General features: G+C 45.1%; 1 protein-coding gene across 1 annotated transcript in view; it reads left to right on the forward strand.

The window, feature by feature from the left end:
* Positions 1-831: 831 nt before the first annotated feature.
* SCNN1G (sodium channel epithelial 1 subunit gamma) overlaps positions 832-16,491 on the forward strand; it is a 94,138-nt gene continuing 78,478 nt past the window's right edge. Inside the window, exons 1-3 of the mRNA XM_033962797.1 lie at positions 832-962; positions 1,418-1,745; positions 1,983-2,286. Of these exons, the coding sequence (XP_033818688.1) occupies positions 1,429-1,745; positions 1,983-2,286 (621 nt within the window). The 5' untranslated portion in view covers positions 832-962; positions 1,418-1,428. The remainder of the gene's footprint in view (positions 963-1,417; positions 1,746-1,982; positions 2,287-16,491) is intronic.

Here is a 16,491-nt window from a genome sequence, read left to right on the forward strand (position 1 = left end):
AGCATTTCACCTACCCCCCCTTTCCCTTCCCACAGTCAGGCCGGCTCCCTTAGTCCCTTACCGCCCCCCCCCCCTTTCCCTTACCGTGGTCCCAACAAACCTGCCGACTCCAGCAGTGTCTGCAGCACTCTACGTTGACACACCGCTTCGGGGCCTTCTACTGCCCTGATTTACTCTGGCTCGTCCCTGATGACATCATCAGAGATGCGGCAGAGCAAATCAGGGCAGTAGGCGGCCCCGAAGCAGCATGTATAGAGTGTTGCAGACGCTGCTGGAGTCGGCAGGTTTGTAGTCAGGACCGTGGGAAGGGAAGGGGGGCGGCAAAGGACTAAGTGAGCCGGTCAGACGTCAGGAAGGGATGAGAGGGTCAGACCGCAAAAAAAACTTACGGAGTGAGTGGGGAGCCAGCAAAGGAGTCTTTTTGGTCAGTTCTTCTCTTCCCGGGCCGCTATTTGGGTTCTGCTGCCGCGAGCGTGGGGTCGTTTTAAGCGCGCATACGCACTCTTGCTGGCCACGGACATACGGATCAAGGATCACGCGGTAAGAATGCGCATGCGCGCTTAGCATTTTATTATATTAGATAACTACAGGGAGCCCCAAAGTAATTTCTATCAACTGAAAATCCAAGTTGGCAAAGATAAGAAGATCCAAATGGTAACAAAGCCTTGATTGCTTTGTTGCTCAAGTTAGATAACTATTACTGAAAGAATGATGCTTGTCTGGCCGGTTGTATCCTTTCCTTATGTACCCAGATGCTCATAACCTTGACAGACTTGCATGTCATAAATTCTGGAATCTGCTGGCACACAGCTTGGGCCAGTGCTATGAAGAGGGACCGGCAGGGGGCGTCCTGGTTCTGTTTCGGTGGCAGGTGAAGTTCTGGTACGATCGCTGGCGGCAGCCAGTTCGTGGACGGAGCCCAGCAGAGAGAGAACGAAGCTCCGGTACCGGGGACAGAGCAGGTGAGAGGCAGGAGGCTCGGCTGGGCTTCAGATCCGAATCTGGCACCGCATTCGGCTTTTCTACGCGTCTCCGATTCTCCCCAGGCTTTCGTTTCGTTTCGTTTCGTTCACTTTTTGGAATTCCTGCCTCGCTGCATTACATACCTAAACCGTGCAGACACATCTAATTGGAGCAAAGAGCGCTGAAATTAGATTGAGAACAGAAAGAGCGACTTTTTGAAAGCTTTACAGAAAAAGAGCCTGGTTTTCTAAAGCATTTTAACTGAGAACAAGGCTAAAAACATTGAGAGCTCTTCTCACAAGGCTCCGAGAGCGATTCTTTCAAGGCAGTGGGCTTCGGTGCCTGTGAATGTAACATTTACCTTGCTCTGGTTCTGTCGATTGACTAGTACTTTGCACATCTCGGTGGTCACTTTGTATTTCTAATGTGTTTTGGGGTTGTTTTTTTTCCTCAGGCCAGTCCATCATGCCTCCAGGGAAAAAGCTGACCCAGAAGCTGAAGAAGAACCTGCCTGTGACAGGTCCCCAGGCTCCCACAGTCTATGAGCTTATGCAGTGGTATTGCCTGACCACCAATACTCATGGCTGCCGTAGAATCGTGGTTTCGAAGGGGCGCCTGCGGCGTTATATCTGGATTCTATTGACCCTGGTGGCTGTGAGCTTAATTTTCTGGCAGTGTTCCCTGCTTATCATGTCTTATTACAGTGTGTCCGTCTCTATCACCGTCACCTTCCAGAAACTGGTCTTCCCTGCAGTTACCATCTGTAACCTCAACCCGTACAAGTACTGTCTGTTTATTCCTTCAGTCCCAGCTCCTATGAGTATCAGTTATTAATACCTTCCTGAGATTAGTGACCCCTCTTATCCCTTTGTTATCTTAAATTAATAACACTGCTCTCTTTAGCTACTCTAGGGATTTAAAATTTTATGGATTACTCACTTGGGGCAGTATCAGGTTTCCAGGGCTGCTTTTCACTACCTTATTTCTAATAAATATGATATTTGTTTCCCTGAATGCAGGTATAGCAAGATTAGACCTTACTTAGCCTCGCTGGAAGAGGAAACGGCTCTATATTTGCAAGATATCTTTAACTTTGATGGGAGCAGTGCACGTAGTCGGCGAAGCGCCAGAGCACAGCCATCCACAGATTTCCTGCAGGACATTTCCCTGGTGAAGCTGGTAACCGCCAAAAAGGGGAATCGGATGGCTTCTGAGATTAGCACTGGCAAGATGCGTAGCATTGATCCCAGGAACATTCGTTCTAGGACACAACCAGTAGTGAGGAGCGCAAATCCCATGGAGGAAGCAATTGGCTTCAGACTGGTGAGTTACATGACTGGCTTGCTGTAGTCTTTTCATGTGTCATTAACGTAATCGGTCCCAAAATATTTCCCAGGTACTGTCATCCCCACTATTCACAAAGTATGTGTCTGGAAAACCAAGACTTAAATAATGTGTGCCAAGGTGTTGAATGCTCACTTCTAGAAATGTAAGATCGGGGCTTTGTGTCAAATCCATGGGAGCAGGTGCTGAGACTCAGACCTCCAGGTTGTGTGAATTCTCTGTCCTCCAGGTCATAAGGGGCAAGGAACTCAGGCCTGCTTTTCAAGTTTATTTCAACACATTCAGGCAGTAAGGACGCCTCTGGAGAAGAGAATGGAGAGCACCTCTTGACCTAGGCAGAGTCGGTCTAGCTGATTGAGGGTAATTTTTAGAAAGCATTTCCTGCAGGTCAGATGTGTTTTACCTGTGGGAAAGGGTTCTTATAAAATGTGAGAGCAAGTCATTAAAGGGAGCCAGGTTTTAGGCATCAAGAAGGCCTACGATTTTAAATACGATAGCTTAGCACTGCAAATGCGCAGATATAATTTATGCCCAGCCAACTGTGCTAACCATAGAGCTGCTTCAGAAATGATTATAAATGAGACTGTTTTATAGGACTCCAGCCGTGTGCAGCCCATCTTCAAACTACAGATCGTTGCATTCAGCTGCTGTTTTTAAGAATAGTGACTAGCTGGATTATTGCCATTTCTATGCAAATACGCAGGCATTCCGGCCTTTTCCACAGATTCTTGGCACCTTCTGTATTGAATCGCCTCAGTATGCCTACTTCTACTCTTTGCAGACTTAGTCAAAAAACTCTGTAGGGGTAATAAACTCGACTAATTTGTTGTTGAGTGACTAAAAATACAACTACAAATGTTAAGAAAAGTCACTCCGTTGAAGTCAACTGAATTCAACACAATTTCAATTCATTTACATGTCTAATAGAACTCTACTCAGAGACATGAAGACTGAATGCTCCGCCTCACCACCCAATCATCGCAGTGTTCAATGTGAATACGCACCAGTACTCATAATAGTTCATTATTTTGTCACTGACTACTCAAGCTCCAGAAAATATCTATTTTAAATTGCTTGAAAGTAATATAAAATACTGGAACTTAGCTTAAACTGTTTACTGGTTCCGACGTGCCATGTTTCGGTACTGCTTGAAGAGTAAGAAGAAATAACGATTCATTGAGACTTCACCTCCAGTTTAATATTGTATTTAAACCTTTTGTCTGTTCCCTGAAGCAGTACCGAAACGTGACACGTCGGAACCAGTAAACAGTCTAAGCTAAGTTCCAGTATTTTATATTACTTTCAAGCAATTTAAAATAGATATTTTCTGGAGCTTGAGTAGTCAGTGACAAAATAATGAACTATTATGAGTACTGGTGCGTATTCACATTGAACACTGCGATGATTGGGTGGTGAGGCGGAGCATTCAGTCTTCATGTCTCTGAGTAGAGTTCTATTAGACATGTAAATGAATTGAAATTGTGTTGAATTCAGTTGACTTCAATGGAGTGACTTTTCTTAACATTTGTACTTCTACCCTTTAGCATAGGTGTTCCCAGGGGCACAGTTTGGGTATGTTGCATGTTTATAAAATTTGCAAACAGAGAATATGACATAGATAAAGAACAGATGAAGGTTACCCCTAAACATGAAGTTTGGTCAGTGGCCGAGGTCACAGTTTCGGAGGTAGTTTTGGAGTGTATTGCCCTCACCGCCTTGAGTGAATTCCTTCAAAAAGCCGGTAAATAAATCCTAATAAATGTCTATTGGACTGATGATTATAATTGGATATACCGATTGGAGAAGATCACTTTTTATGCCTATACCAAAGAAAGGTGATGCAAAAGTTTGTTAAAACTATAGGACAATTTCATTACTTCTGCATACCAGCAAAATAATGCTGAAAATAATACAACGAAGGTTACAATCATACGTTGAGCAAGAACTACCTGAAGTTCAGGCTGGTTTCAGAAAAGGTCGAGGGACTAGAGACATTATTGCCAATGAATATGGGAGAAGAGTAAAGAATCTCAAAAGCCTGTATGCTTTTGCTTCATTGATTATAGATTACGATAAACTATGGAGAACTCTAGTGCAAATGGGAATACCAAACATACTGTATAATTCAGTTGATAAATAACCTCTTTGAAAATCAAGAAGCTGCAGTGAGAACTGAATATGGCAACACTGATGGCGTAAGGCAAGGATGCATCTTGTCGCCCTATTTGTTCAATCTTTACGGCAAAGCCAGGGGACGGAGGGGAAGGCCTGCGAAGACAGTACACACTGGCGGCTCTTATCCTCTCTGCCCGTCCACATACCTCTTTAAGTGTTGGCACATGCAGCATCTTTCACTTGCTGCTCACACCAGCCTTGGCTCCCTTCTGACATCATTTCCTGGTTGCATGGCGACACTAGAAAATATTTCTTCACCGAAAGGGTGGTTGACCGCTGGAATAATCTTCCACTACAGGTAATCGAGGCCAGCAGTGTGCCAGATTTTAAGAAAAGATGGGATTGGCATGTGGGATCTCTTCATGGAGGAAGTTAGGGGGTGGGTCACTAGTCTGGGCAGACTAGATGGGCCGTGGCCCTTTTCTGCTATAATTTTCTATGTTTCTATGAAGGAAGCCAGTGAGCAGCGGGCAAAAGATGCTGCTTGTTCTGACAGACATTTCAAGAGGTATATGGGGGGGGAGGGGGCGCTCAAACAGTGGAGAAGTGGTGGGAGTGCTCAAGCAGTGCGGAAGAGGGGGGGCATACAGCATAGCGATGCTGGGCACCACTGCCCTAAGTACCAACCTTCCTTGCTACGTCACAGGCAAAGCTATTAAAGGAAATTTGGCAGATGAGAGCTTGGTTTTTAAAGTAGGTGGTCGAAATATAAACAACCTGTAATATGCAGATGAGACAATCCTCATTGCCAGTAGTAAAGAAAAGTTAAAGCCGAAAGTCATAACATGAGATTAGAACTGAATGTAAATAAAACAAAGGTTAGGAACATGGAAAATGGTGAAATTTTTGAGAAGTTGTAAAGAGTTTTAATCTTTCTGGCTCTTTGGTAAACAAGGGAACAACTAGCAGTTGCTATATAATAAAGGCTCTTGATAACTGTTATTATCCCAGGACAAGCAGGCAGCCTATTTTCAACCTGTGGGTGACGTCATCCATAGAGCCCGGATGCGGACAGCTTTGCAAGCTGATTTGCATGCAGAACTTAGAAAGTTCGCGACTGCCGCACCACACGTGCATGAGTGCCTTCCTGCCCATGCAAGGGCGCGCATCTCCTCAGTTCAGACAGCTAGCAGAGTTTTGAATTACAACTTTATATTCATCTCCTATTTCAAGCATTTGGTTAACACACTGCCTACATATTTCAAGTATGTTCCTCAACACCGTCTTACAGGGTTTTAGAATGCCATTACTACTCTGAACCAACTCCGCATGCATCTCCTCCAATCTTCCTATGATGCATTTGAGCTTTCCTCGAGCATCACCGCCTTCTCAGTGGCCTTGCGCAGGCTTGCCTGGCTTCGCACTGTTGACATGGACCCTAATCTACAGGATCGCCTCACCAACATTCCTTGTCAAGGCAATGATTTATTTGATGATTCTATCGAGGAAGCCACTAAGAAGTTGTCTGAACATGAGAAGTCATTTGCTTCCATTATTGGTCCTAAGCCTAAGCCTTCCACCTCTAATCTTGCCTCTTCACTCGAGTGGCAACCCTCCTTCCCACCCCCCAACCCAACATGCTCTCTCCATGCACCATCTCACCCTCCCCTCCAGTGTGTAGCACCTTTCCTTTCCCTCCCTTTCTGCCAGGTCCAGCAGCACCTCTTCTACCTTCCTTTTACCTCCCCCCTGTCCAGCAGTACCCCTTCTCCCTTCCCTGCTCCTCCTGTCCAGCAGTACCCCTTCTCCCTTCCCTGCTCCTCCTGTCCAGCAGTACCCCTTCTCCCTTCCCTCCCTCCCTGAAGGCCTGCCCCCCTTGAAGGCCTGGCCCACCCTCCTTCTTTGCAGGTCCTCCGGCTTCCCTCAGGGCCTCCCGCTCTTACTGCAGCCTGTAGAGAGGATCACTGGTGCTCTACGCGATCCTTGTAGGCTACCACCATCCTCAGAAGCACTTCCCTCTGATGCAATCCTACCCCTGATGTCAGAGGAGGGGCGGGACCATGTCAGAGGGAACGTGCTTCTGAGGACGGTGGCAGCCTACAAGGATTGCGTAGAGCACCGGCGATCCTTTCTGCAGGCTGCAGTAAGAGTGGAAGGCCAGGGGGGAAGCCGAAGGATGCAGCAAAGAGCACCAAACACGGAACAAGGTACAACCAGGATTTCTGTAGCTCTTCCCGACTGACCCTCCCCCTCTCCCCCTAAAGCAAGAGCAGCAGTGGCCTGCTTTAGGAAGGCATGGGGAGGCCAGGCCGATTTTTTTATTTTTTTTTAATCAAATCAATTCGAAAATCGGGCAGCACTGTTGCAGATTTTGATATCATCTACAAAGAGGCAGGCGAATGAAACTGAATAAATATGTATTCCCTGGAGGCGAGAAGAGATCAGAGATATGATAGACATTTAAATTTTTGCAGGAGAGTAAGGAACAAAACAATATTTTCCAAAAATGGAGAGGCTATAGAACCAGAGGGGAGAAACTTAAAAACCATCAGGAAATACCTTTTCACAGAGAGGGTGGTGGATGCCTGGGATGTTCTTCAAGAGAAGTGCTGGGTTGAAAGCAATGATGAATTTCAAAAAGGTGGGGTTAATCACACAGGTCCTCTATGGCATGAAGATGGAATAGAGCATTTCCATTTTAAAGAAAAAAAATGGGGTAGACTGCACTGGGCATCAGTTTCCACTAAAGGCTACTACTATGAAATATAAACGGGAGGTAACCCACACAGAGTCACAGGTATAACCCCGATTGCATTTCTGGGCAGACTGGATGGACCATGCTGTGTTTTTCTTTTTTACATTTAAATTCACCACTTCATAATCATTCCTGTGACAGTTTGAATCTATTTGTATATCCTGAAGTCACTCTATATTTCCTGCAATATTTGTGCTTTAGTTAATTGTTTTTTTTCTTGCTTGCTGGTGTAATTCTTTAGAGAGATTTTTTATCAAGTCTGCTGCTTCTCCACCCCATCACATGTTGGGGGACTCTCCCGTGTTCCTTCTATTCATTGAAATGCTTGTCCATTTTAAAGTAGAGATTTGCGTGGGGACAGAAATCCCACCCGTCCCCGCCGGAATCCCCTCTGTCCCTGCGAGAATCCCCTCCATCCCCACGAGAAATCCCCTCCGTCCTTGCCTGCCCCCCATAAAAGTTACCTGTCCCCATAAAAACCAGCAATTACTTCAGAAAGTTTTTTTTTTTGGGGGGGGGGAAGTCTCTGTACTTGAATAGCTATGCATTCTTGATGTACCACTTGCAACAAAATATTTTTATATTATTCCAAAGTATAATGAATGAGAGAGAACTCAGAGGTATTAAACCAGCATATTAAACCATTTCTAAACTATACATGTGGGGATAATTGAAGAAATGTATTTACACATAATATAGAGAAGGCTGATTTACATGCACAAAAGGGCTTTTAAAAACATGTGTGCCCTCATTTGCACATAAAAAGTATGTGAACAGAAAGTGCATACCTTTTCTTTTATGCAGTCTGCAGAAGGATGTTGCTGTGTTGAGTTAGGTCTTTGGTTGGCGTGGAAGAGGAGTTGTGATGTTGAATGAGACAACCATTGGGAGAGGAGACACCAGGGATCATTCCTGCCCCCCTTAACTAGACCCCCGGTGATCAAGTTTGGTCCGGTGCTGCGGCAGGAACGTCTATACTGAGCATGGAGCTCAGCTTGTAGGCTCAACATGTGGGCAGTGAGCTCAGCACGTAGGCACACAGAGTCCCCTCCCCCGGATGATGCGTGCCTACGTGTGCCTAAGTGCTGAGCTTATGTGCTGAGCTCTATGCTCAGCATAGACGTTCCTGCCGTGGCGCCAGACCCAGACTCGGACTGAATTTGAAATTAGGTAGGCCTCCCCATGGGAGTCCCGTGGGCCTGGGAGGGGTCCCCGTGGGAGTCCCGTTGACTGGGGGAGGATCCCCGCTCCCGTGCAGATCTCTTATTTTAAAGAAGGAAACTGACCTGACTGTTTTACTTTTGTACATTGGCACTTTTTGAGTATTTGGGTATGATGCTGTTAAATATACCTGAAGGTCTATGATGGTAGTGTTGAATGTGCAATCTACTGGTTCTTATAAATTGCCTGGTGGCCATGGAGAAGTTTTCTTGCTCTTGATCAATTGGTTCTATGAGAGCACAGAGTTGATTGATAACATATATCTTACTCCACTCTTTTAAAGCACTTTTCAAAATCAATCTTCTGTGATATATTTTGTTTCTTTTCTTTCTATAATTTATTTATCGCCTTTTGAAGGCATTCATTCAAGGTGGTATACAGCAAGAATAAGTCAAATATAAGCAATAGACAATTACAGCTAGTGGCATAGTAAGGGGAAGCGGGGGGGGGAGGGGGGTGGCAGACCACCCCTGGCACCATCTTCATAGGGGCTCTGTCGCCTCTCTTCCTCTCATCCCTCCCCCATGTACTTCTTGCAGCACCTTCCACCTGCTGCTCGCATCAGCCTCGGGTCACTTCCTGGTTGCAGGACCAGGACATGACATCAGAAGGGGACCAAGGTTAGCAGGTGAAAGATGCTGCTCGCCCTGGCAAACATTTCAAGATGTACACAGAGGGACCCTGAAGTGGCAGGGAAGAGCAGGGGGCACAGGGTGCCAATCTCCCTAAGTATGCCATGGAATACAGCAGCAAAATATTCAAGTAATACAAAGTATGGCATAGTATGCTGTTATTGGAATATGCAATAAAAATCTTCTTGATGTCTATTCAGAAACTCTTCACTATTTGGAGAATGTTCTATCAAGTGTTGATCACAGGAGGAAATACAGCTTCAGAACCTCCACCAATAGGTGTGACTTTATTTGAGGATCGTCAGCATTTTTAAGATTAAGGCTAAATCTGTAGCCCAGTAAGTTAATAGAGTATACACTGGATTTAGTGCCAGGTAAAACAAGATGTCAGAGAATTTTCACTGATGTTAGGAAGCGTAAGGAGAGGGGGGACATGATCGAGACGTTCAAGTATCTCACGGGCCGCATCGAAGCGGAAGAAGATATCTTCTTTTTCAAGGGACCCACGGCAACAAGAGGACATCCATGGAAAATCAGAGGCGGGAAACTACGAGGTGACACCAGGAAATTATTTTTCACTGAAAGGATGGTTGATCGTTGGAATAGTCTTCCCCTGCAGGTGATTGAGGCCAGCAGCGTGCCTGATTTTAAGGCCAAATGGGATTGACACGTGGGTTCTATTCACTAAGCAAAGGTAGGGGAGGGTCATTAGGGTGGGCAGACTAGATGGGCCGTGGCCCTTATCTGCCGTCTATTTCTATGTCTATGTCTAAATAAATTGTTCTTCATAATAAAAATGAAGTATACCTGCCACATTTTCAGGCTTGATAAAGTCACTCAGTCTAGAGTTTATTCTATATTTTAAGGCAATTTATAATCTAAGCATGTATTATGCTATTGATAGTTTTCTTTCTGTCTTGCTATCCCATAATATCAGACTCTGTGTGCTCATGCTCACAGAAATGGATGCAGATAATATAACTTGTAAATGTAGGCAAGCAAATTATTTATTTATTTATTTGTTTATATACCACTTATATCCTAAGTGGTTTTACATTCAGGTACTTTATCATATTTCCCTACCTGTCCCGATGGGCTCAAACTCTACCTAGTGTACCTGGGGCAAGGGAGGATCAAGTGACTTGCCCAGAGTCACAAGGAGCAGCGAGGGATTTGAACCCACAACCTCAGGGTGCTGAGGCTATAGCTAACCACTTCAAAAAGCAGTAGCTTTTGGAGAGTATAGTTGGGTCTCATTTAGAAAGTAGAGGGGTTAATAATAGGAAAGTGTTAATTCTAAGTGTTTGATCAATTAATTTTTGTAGTTCTGTCACATCATGTGAGGCGAGGGTAAATATTTGAGCCAAAGTTGGGCATTCCTTCAGGACCAGAGCTCTTCCCCAATCTAGATTCCTATTCTTTAGTTTTACTTCTGGTCATTTGATAACTTTCATAGGACATGTCTGTGGACATTTCATTAGAGAATGGCATGTAGACAAAGTCCTTGTCCCCGTGGGATCCGTTCCCATCCCCGCCCCATCCCCAAGAGCTCTGTCCCCATCCTGTCCTTGCCCTATTCCCATAGGCTCCATCTCTGTCCCAACCCCATTCCCATGGACTCTGCCTCATTTGCATAAGCTTCAAACACTTATGATTTTATATTTAAATCTTTTAATTAAAGTATTAATAATAATAATTAATTGTTATATACCGCCTAACCAGCAGTTCATAGCAGTTTACACAATTAGGTACTCAGCATACAACATAATAATAACATCATACATAATAAAATCAGAGTAACTAATACAAATATTAAAACTAATGAATAAGGATCCTGTACAACTGTTAATAAATCGCAATTAGATCCTTCCATTTTGATTTGGCTTTGGTACAACCTTCCCAAGATTCAGTTGCCTGTTTTTACATCATCTGTGAAGGTAATTGGATTGTCTTTCAGACATGGGTGTAGAAGAGAACTTAAACTGTGTATAGTAGATGAACAGGAAAATAAGTGTCGATTAAATGCTAATGTGAAATGGTGTGATGGCCGTGTTAGACCACTTTCCAAGGTAATATAAAGAAATAAATCAAAAAAACAAAGGAAATAAGGTGATACTTTTTTTATTGAATTAACTCAATGCATTTTATGATGAGCTTTTGAAGGTAACCCTTTTCTTCAGATCATAAAAAACCAAATGTTGAAAAATATCAGTATATATAAGGAAAACATGAAAGCATTTTGGGGATAAAAACCAAAAGGAATTGACTCCAAAATATTCACAAAGAAGAAAATCCAGAGAAAACCAAAAAAACTCTGTGGAGTGACGATGTTCCCAAATGGGCTTTATTTGAAAGTATCAAAGTTCCAAAGGTACACTAAAATCATCCACATAAAATAATTCCATCCACATAAAAGTAAATCATCCACATAAGAGCCTTAAAGGACCTAGTCCGCTAGGGATACAGGACCCAACACGGTCCGCGTTTCGACAAAAAGTCTTCTTCAGGGGTCCCTGGGGGTCCTATAAAGGTGAGTACGTGGGAAACAATTGTGGGTGAACTGGAAGTGAGACACTGCTTGCATTTGCAATGGGAAAAAAAAAAATGCAAGCAGTGTCTCACTTCCGGTTCAACACACAATTGTTTCCCACATACTCACCTTTATAGGACCCTCAGGGACCCCTGAAGAAGATTTTTTGTCGAAACGCGGACCGTGTTGGGTCCTGTATCCCTAGCAGACTAGGTCCTTTAAGGCTCTTATGTGGATGATTTACTTTTATGTGGATGGAATTATTTTATGTGGATGATTTTAGTGTACCTTTGGAACTTTGATACTTTCAAATAAAGTCCATTTGGGAACATCGTCACTCCACAGAGTTTTTTTAGCATTTTGGGGATAGAAAGAGGGAAGAATAGGTGGGCAGGCAGGAGACAGAAAGGTGGCAGAGTAGTTTTAAATGTCTTTATAATGGGAAAGAAAGCACAGTCTCTGTTAAGTCCTGTCTAGTAGGTGTCAAAATATCTTATCATTTTGATTGCAAAGGTTTTACATCTTGGATTGTCTTAAAGTTCCCTTTTAGTATTCTCACCATAAAATCATTGGTGCAGTGGTCAGTTTTTCCAAAGTGGTGTCTGACAGAGGTGACATCCTGGTTGGTATTGCAGTTCTTAATATGATATCTGTTGTAGGTTGATTCTGGTCTTTAGCATTTGGCTTGTTTCACCAATATAACTTGCCTCTTTGCACTTTTTGCACTGAATGATGTATACAACATTAGAAGATGAACATGTGAAGGATCCCTTTATGAATAAAAGGCTCCTTCATATGTTCATCTTTTAACGTGGTATACATCATTATCCCAGGACAAGCAGGCAGCGTATTCTCACACATGGGCGACGTCACCGACGGAGCCCCGCAGCGGACAGCCTCGAAAGCAGACTTGCTTGAAGATCTTTCTAAGAGCTTCCGAGTGCTGCACTGCGCGTGTGCCTTCCCGCCCGAACTAGGGGGCGCGACTCCTGTGAGGATCCTCAGTTCAACGTTTTCCGCGGAGCCGAGAATACCTGTTCTTCTTAGCTCTGCAGCGTTAGAAACATAGAAAGATGACGGCAGAAAAGGGCTACAGCCCATCAAGTCTGCCTACTCTACTGACCCACCTCATTAAGTCTGAGTGCTAATGACCTAGTTCCTTAACTCGACCCTTGTAGGGATCCCACTGGATGTCCCATTTATTCTTAAAGTCGAGCACGCTGGTGGCCTTGATCACCTGCACCGGAAGTCTGTTCCAGTGATCCACCACCCTTTCTGTGAAGAAATACTTCCTGGTGTCACCACTAAATTTCCCTCCTCTGAGTTTGAGTGGGTGCCCCCTTGTGACCGAGGGTCCCTTGGGAAAGAATATGTCATTTTCCACCTCGACACGACCAGTGACGTACTTAAATGTCTCAATCATGTCACCCCTTTCCCTGCACTCCTCTAGAGTATAGAGCTGCAATTTGCCCAGTCTTTCTTCGTATGAGAGACCCTTGAGTCCGGAGACCATCCTAGTGGCCATCCGCTGGACCGACTCAGCTCGAAGCACATCTTTACGGTAATGTGGCCTCCAGAATTGCACACAGTATTCCAGATGAGGTCTCACCATGGTTCTGTAAAGTGGCATTATGACTTCAGGTTTGCGGCTGACGAAGCTTCTATTGATACATCCCATCATTTGTCTTGCCTTGGATGAGGCCTTCTCTACTTGTTTGGCAGCCTTCATGTCTGCACTGATGATTACTCCCAAGTCCCGTTCTTCTGAAGTCCTAGCTAGTGTTTCTCCATTCAAGGTGTATGTTCTGCATGGATTTCTGCTGCCGAGATGCATGACCTTGCACTTCTTAGCGTTGAAGCCCAGCTGCCATGTCGAGGACCAGTTTTCCAACGTGATCAGATCCTGCATCATACTATCCTTGAGATTGCTTTTGCTTACTGTATTACACAGTTTGGCGTCGTCGGCGAACAGTGCTACTTTACCCTGAAGCCCTCGGGTCAAGTCCCTTATGAATATGTTGAATAGGGATGGTCCCAGGACTGAGCCCTGCGGCACTCCGCTAGTCATCTCCGATGTCTCAAAGAGGGTGCCGTTGACCATCACCCTCTGAAGTCTTCCACTCAGCCAATCATTGACCCATGCAGTTAGTTTCTCACCTAACCCCATCGATTTCATCTTGTTTAATAGTCTACGGTGTGGGACACTGTCAAAAGCTTTACTGAAATCCAAGTACACTATGTCCAGAGACTCTCCCGAGTCTAGCTTTCCTGTCACCCAATCAAAGAAGCTGATAAGATTGGATTGGCATGACCTGCCCCTAGTGAATCCATGTTGACAGGGATCCCTTAGATTCCCCTCATCCTGATGGGCCGCCATGGGAGCAGACCGCTGGGCAGGATGGACCTCTGGTCTGCCCCAGTGGAGGCAACTTCTTATGTTCAATATCGTGTCTAATTTACCTTTAAGTAGAGTTTCCATGAGTTTACACACTATTGATGTGAGACTCACTGGTCTGTAATTCGCAGCCTCTGCTCTGCAACCCTTTTTGTGCAGAGGAACGACGTTAGCTGTTTTCCAGTCCAGGGGGACTCTCCCCGTACTTAGGGAGAGATTGAAGAGCATGGCAAACGGTTCCGCCAGAACATTGCATAGCTCTCTGAGCACTCTTGGGTGCAAATTGTCCGGTCCCATGGCTTTGTTCACCTTGAGTCTTGACAGTTCTCTGTAAACATCTGCTGTTGTGAACTCAAAATTCTGAAATGAGTCTTCCATGCTTTGCTTTTTTTCCAGCCGTGGCCCGTGCCCTGGTGCCTCGCAGGTAAAGACTGAACAGAAGTAATCATTCAGTAGTTTGGCTTTATCGGAATCTGTTTCCACATAATTTCCATCTGGCGTTCTAAGGCGTACTATCCCGTTTTTGTTCTTTTTCCTGTCGCTAATGTACCTGAAGAAGGATTTGTCCCCTTTCTTAATGTTCTTCGCTAGAGTTTCTTCCATTCGAAGCTTGGCCTCCCTGACTGCTGTTTTGACCGCTGCAGACTTTGTCCTGTATTCAATGTTTGCTTCTTTTTCCCCCGTGCATTTGTATGAGAGAAATGCTCTTTTCTTCTCCTTGACAAGGTACAAGACCTCATCAGTGAACCATTGGGGTTTCTTTTTTCTTTGTTGTTTAGTTACCGATTTTATGTAGCGGATAGTTGCCTCATGAAGGGTCGATTTCAAGGTTGACCACATAGCTTCCACATTATCAGTTACTTCTTGCACCTGCAGCGTCTGATGGACGAAATCTCCCATGCGTGCGAAGTCAGTGCCCCGGAAATTGAGTACCCTTGTTTTTGTTTGTGATCTAGTGAAGCCTTTCTTAAGGTTAAGCCATACCATGTTATGGTCACTGGTGGCTAGCGTTTCTCCCACCGAGACCTCCGAGACGCTTTCCCCGTTCGTAAGTACCAGATCCAGGATGGCCTGGGCCCTAGTGGGCTCTAGTACCATTTGTTTGAGCCGTACTCCCTTCATGGACGTCAATATCCTCCTGCTATCACAAGTTGTCGCTGAGAGTGTGTTCCAGTCTACATCAGGCATGTTGAAGTCTCCTAACAGAACAACGTCCCCCCGTAAGGTGATATGCTCAATGTCTTCAATTAATTCTGCGTCCTTGACCTCCGATTGTCTTGGAGGTCTGTATACCACACCAAGATACAGGCATTTTTCTTCGCCTCTGGCCAGGTTTACCCAGATGGATTCCCCAGTATACTTGACATCCGTGATCCTGGTTGTCTTGATGTTCTCTTTGATGTAAAGTGCTACCCCTCCACCTAACTTACCCTCTCTGTCTTGGCGAAGCAGGTTGTATCCTGGTATAGTTATATCCCACCCATGAGAGTCTGTGAACCATGTTTCGGATATTGCTACTACGTCAAGGTCTGCATTAACTATTTCTGTTTCCAGTTCTAGAAATTTATTCCCTAGGCTGCGTGCGTTAACATACATAGCTCTCCACTCTTTATGTTTATTAAGCTCCTGTAGAGAGCCACCCATTTGAGTTAAGGTGTCTCCTAGCGATTCTTTTGCAGTAAGGGTACTTACCTCAGACTTAGAAGCGGAGTTCTGGTTTGCCACATCAGGATTGTTACTTACTGCTCCGGTGTAAAAGGCGTTGTGCCTTCTTTTCACCGCGGCTGGATTTTTGATTTAGTCGCTGTGTTCGCGTGTATTTGTTACCAGTTTTTTTCTTTCAGTACAAAAAATATATATATATTTTACTTTTCTTTCGTCTCGTTTGCCATCGGGTGCGGGGGCTTTGGGCCTAGGTCCAACCCTTCATCTTCCTGCGGTACGGACTTTATTTTTTCTATGTCCCGGCCTTAAACAGGGTTCAAACGTTGTTTCCAGTGCGGCCGGACGATCTCCATCACCGACCCTTATAGTCGGTGTATGGTTTGTTTGGGGGACAGTCATCAACCTGAGGATTGTGTTCGCTGTCTGACCCTTCAGCCTTGAGCTTTTCGCCGCCGTTGTGACCGGTTTCTTCAGCTCTTCGCAGTCATGGAACCCGATAAGACCTCGATCTCGACCTTGGCGACGACTTCGGTGTCGAAGACCTCGACTTCGGGGGCTGCCTCAGGCTTGAAGACCTCGCCCTCCACTCCGGTGCCGGCCTCGACCTCAAAGACCTCGGGGTCTTCGGTCTTGAAGGCCTCGTCGACTCCTTCCTCGAAGTCTGCTCCTGTGGGTAAGTCTCCTGCCTCTTTTTCAGGTGCCATCCCTAAGAAGCCACCGGAACCTCTGCCTCCGCAATCCGTGACCCCGGATTTGCCTGCCTCATCGAGACCTCCAGCTAAGCATGCCTCCAAGTCTCAGGAATACTCACATTCGAGGTCGCCCTACTTGGAGCGCACTGCGGCACCCACGAGACCTGATCCTTTTGTCT

This window comes from Geotrypetes seraphini, chromosome 11 (assembly GCF_902459505.1).
Source record: "Geotrypetes seraphini chromosome 11, aGeoSer1.1, whole genome shotgun sequence".
NCBI lineage: Eukaryota > Metazoa > Chordata > Amphibia > Gymnophiona > Dermophiidae > Geotrypetes > Geotrypetes seraphini.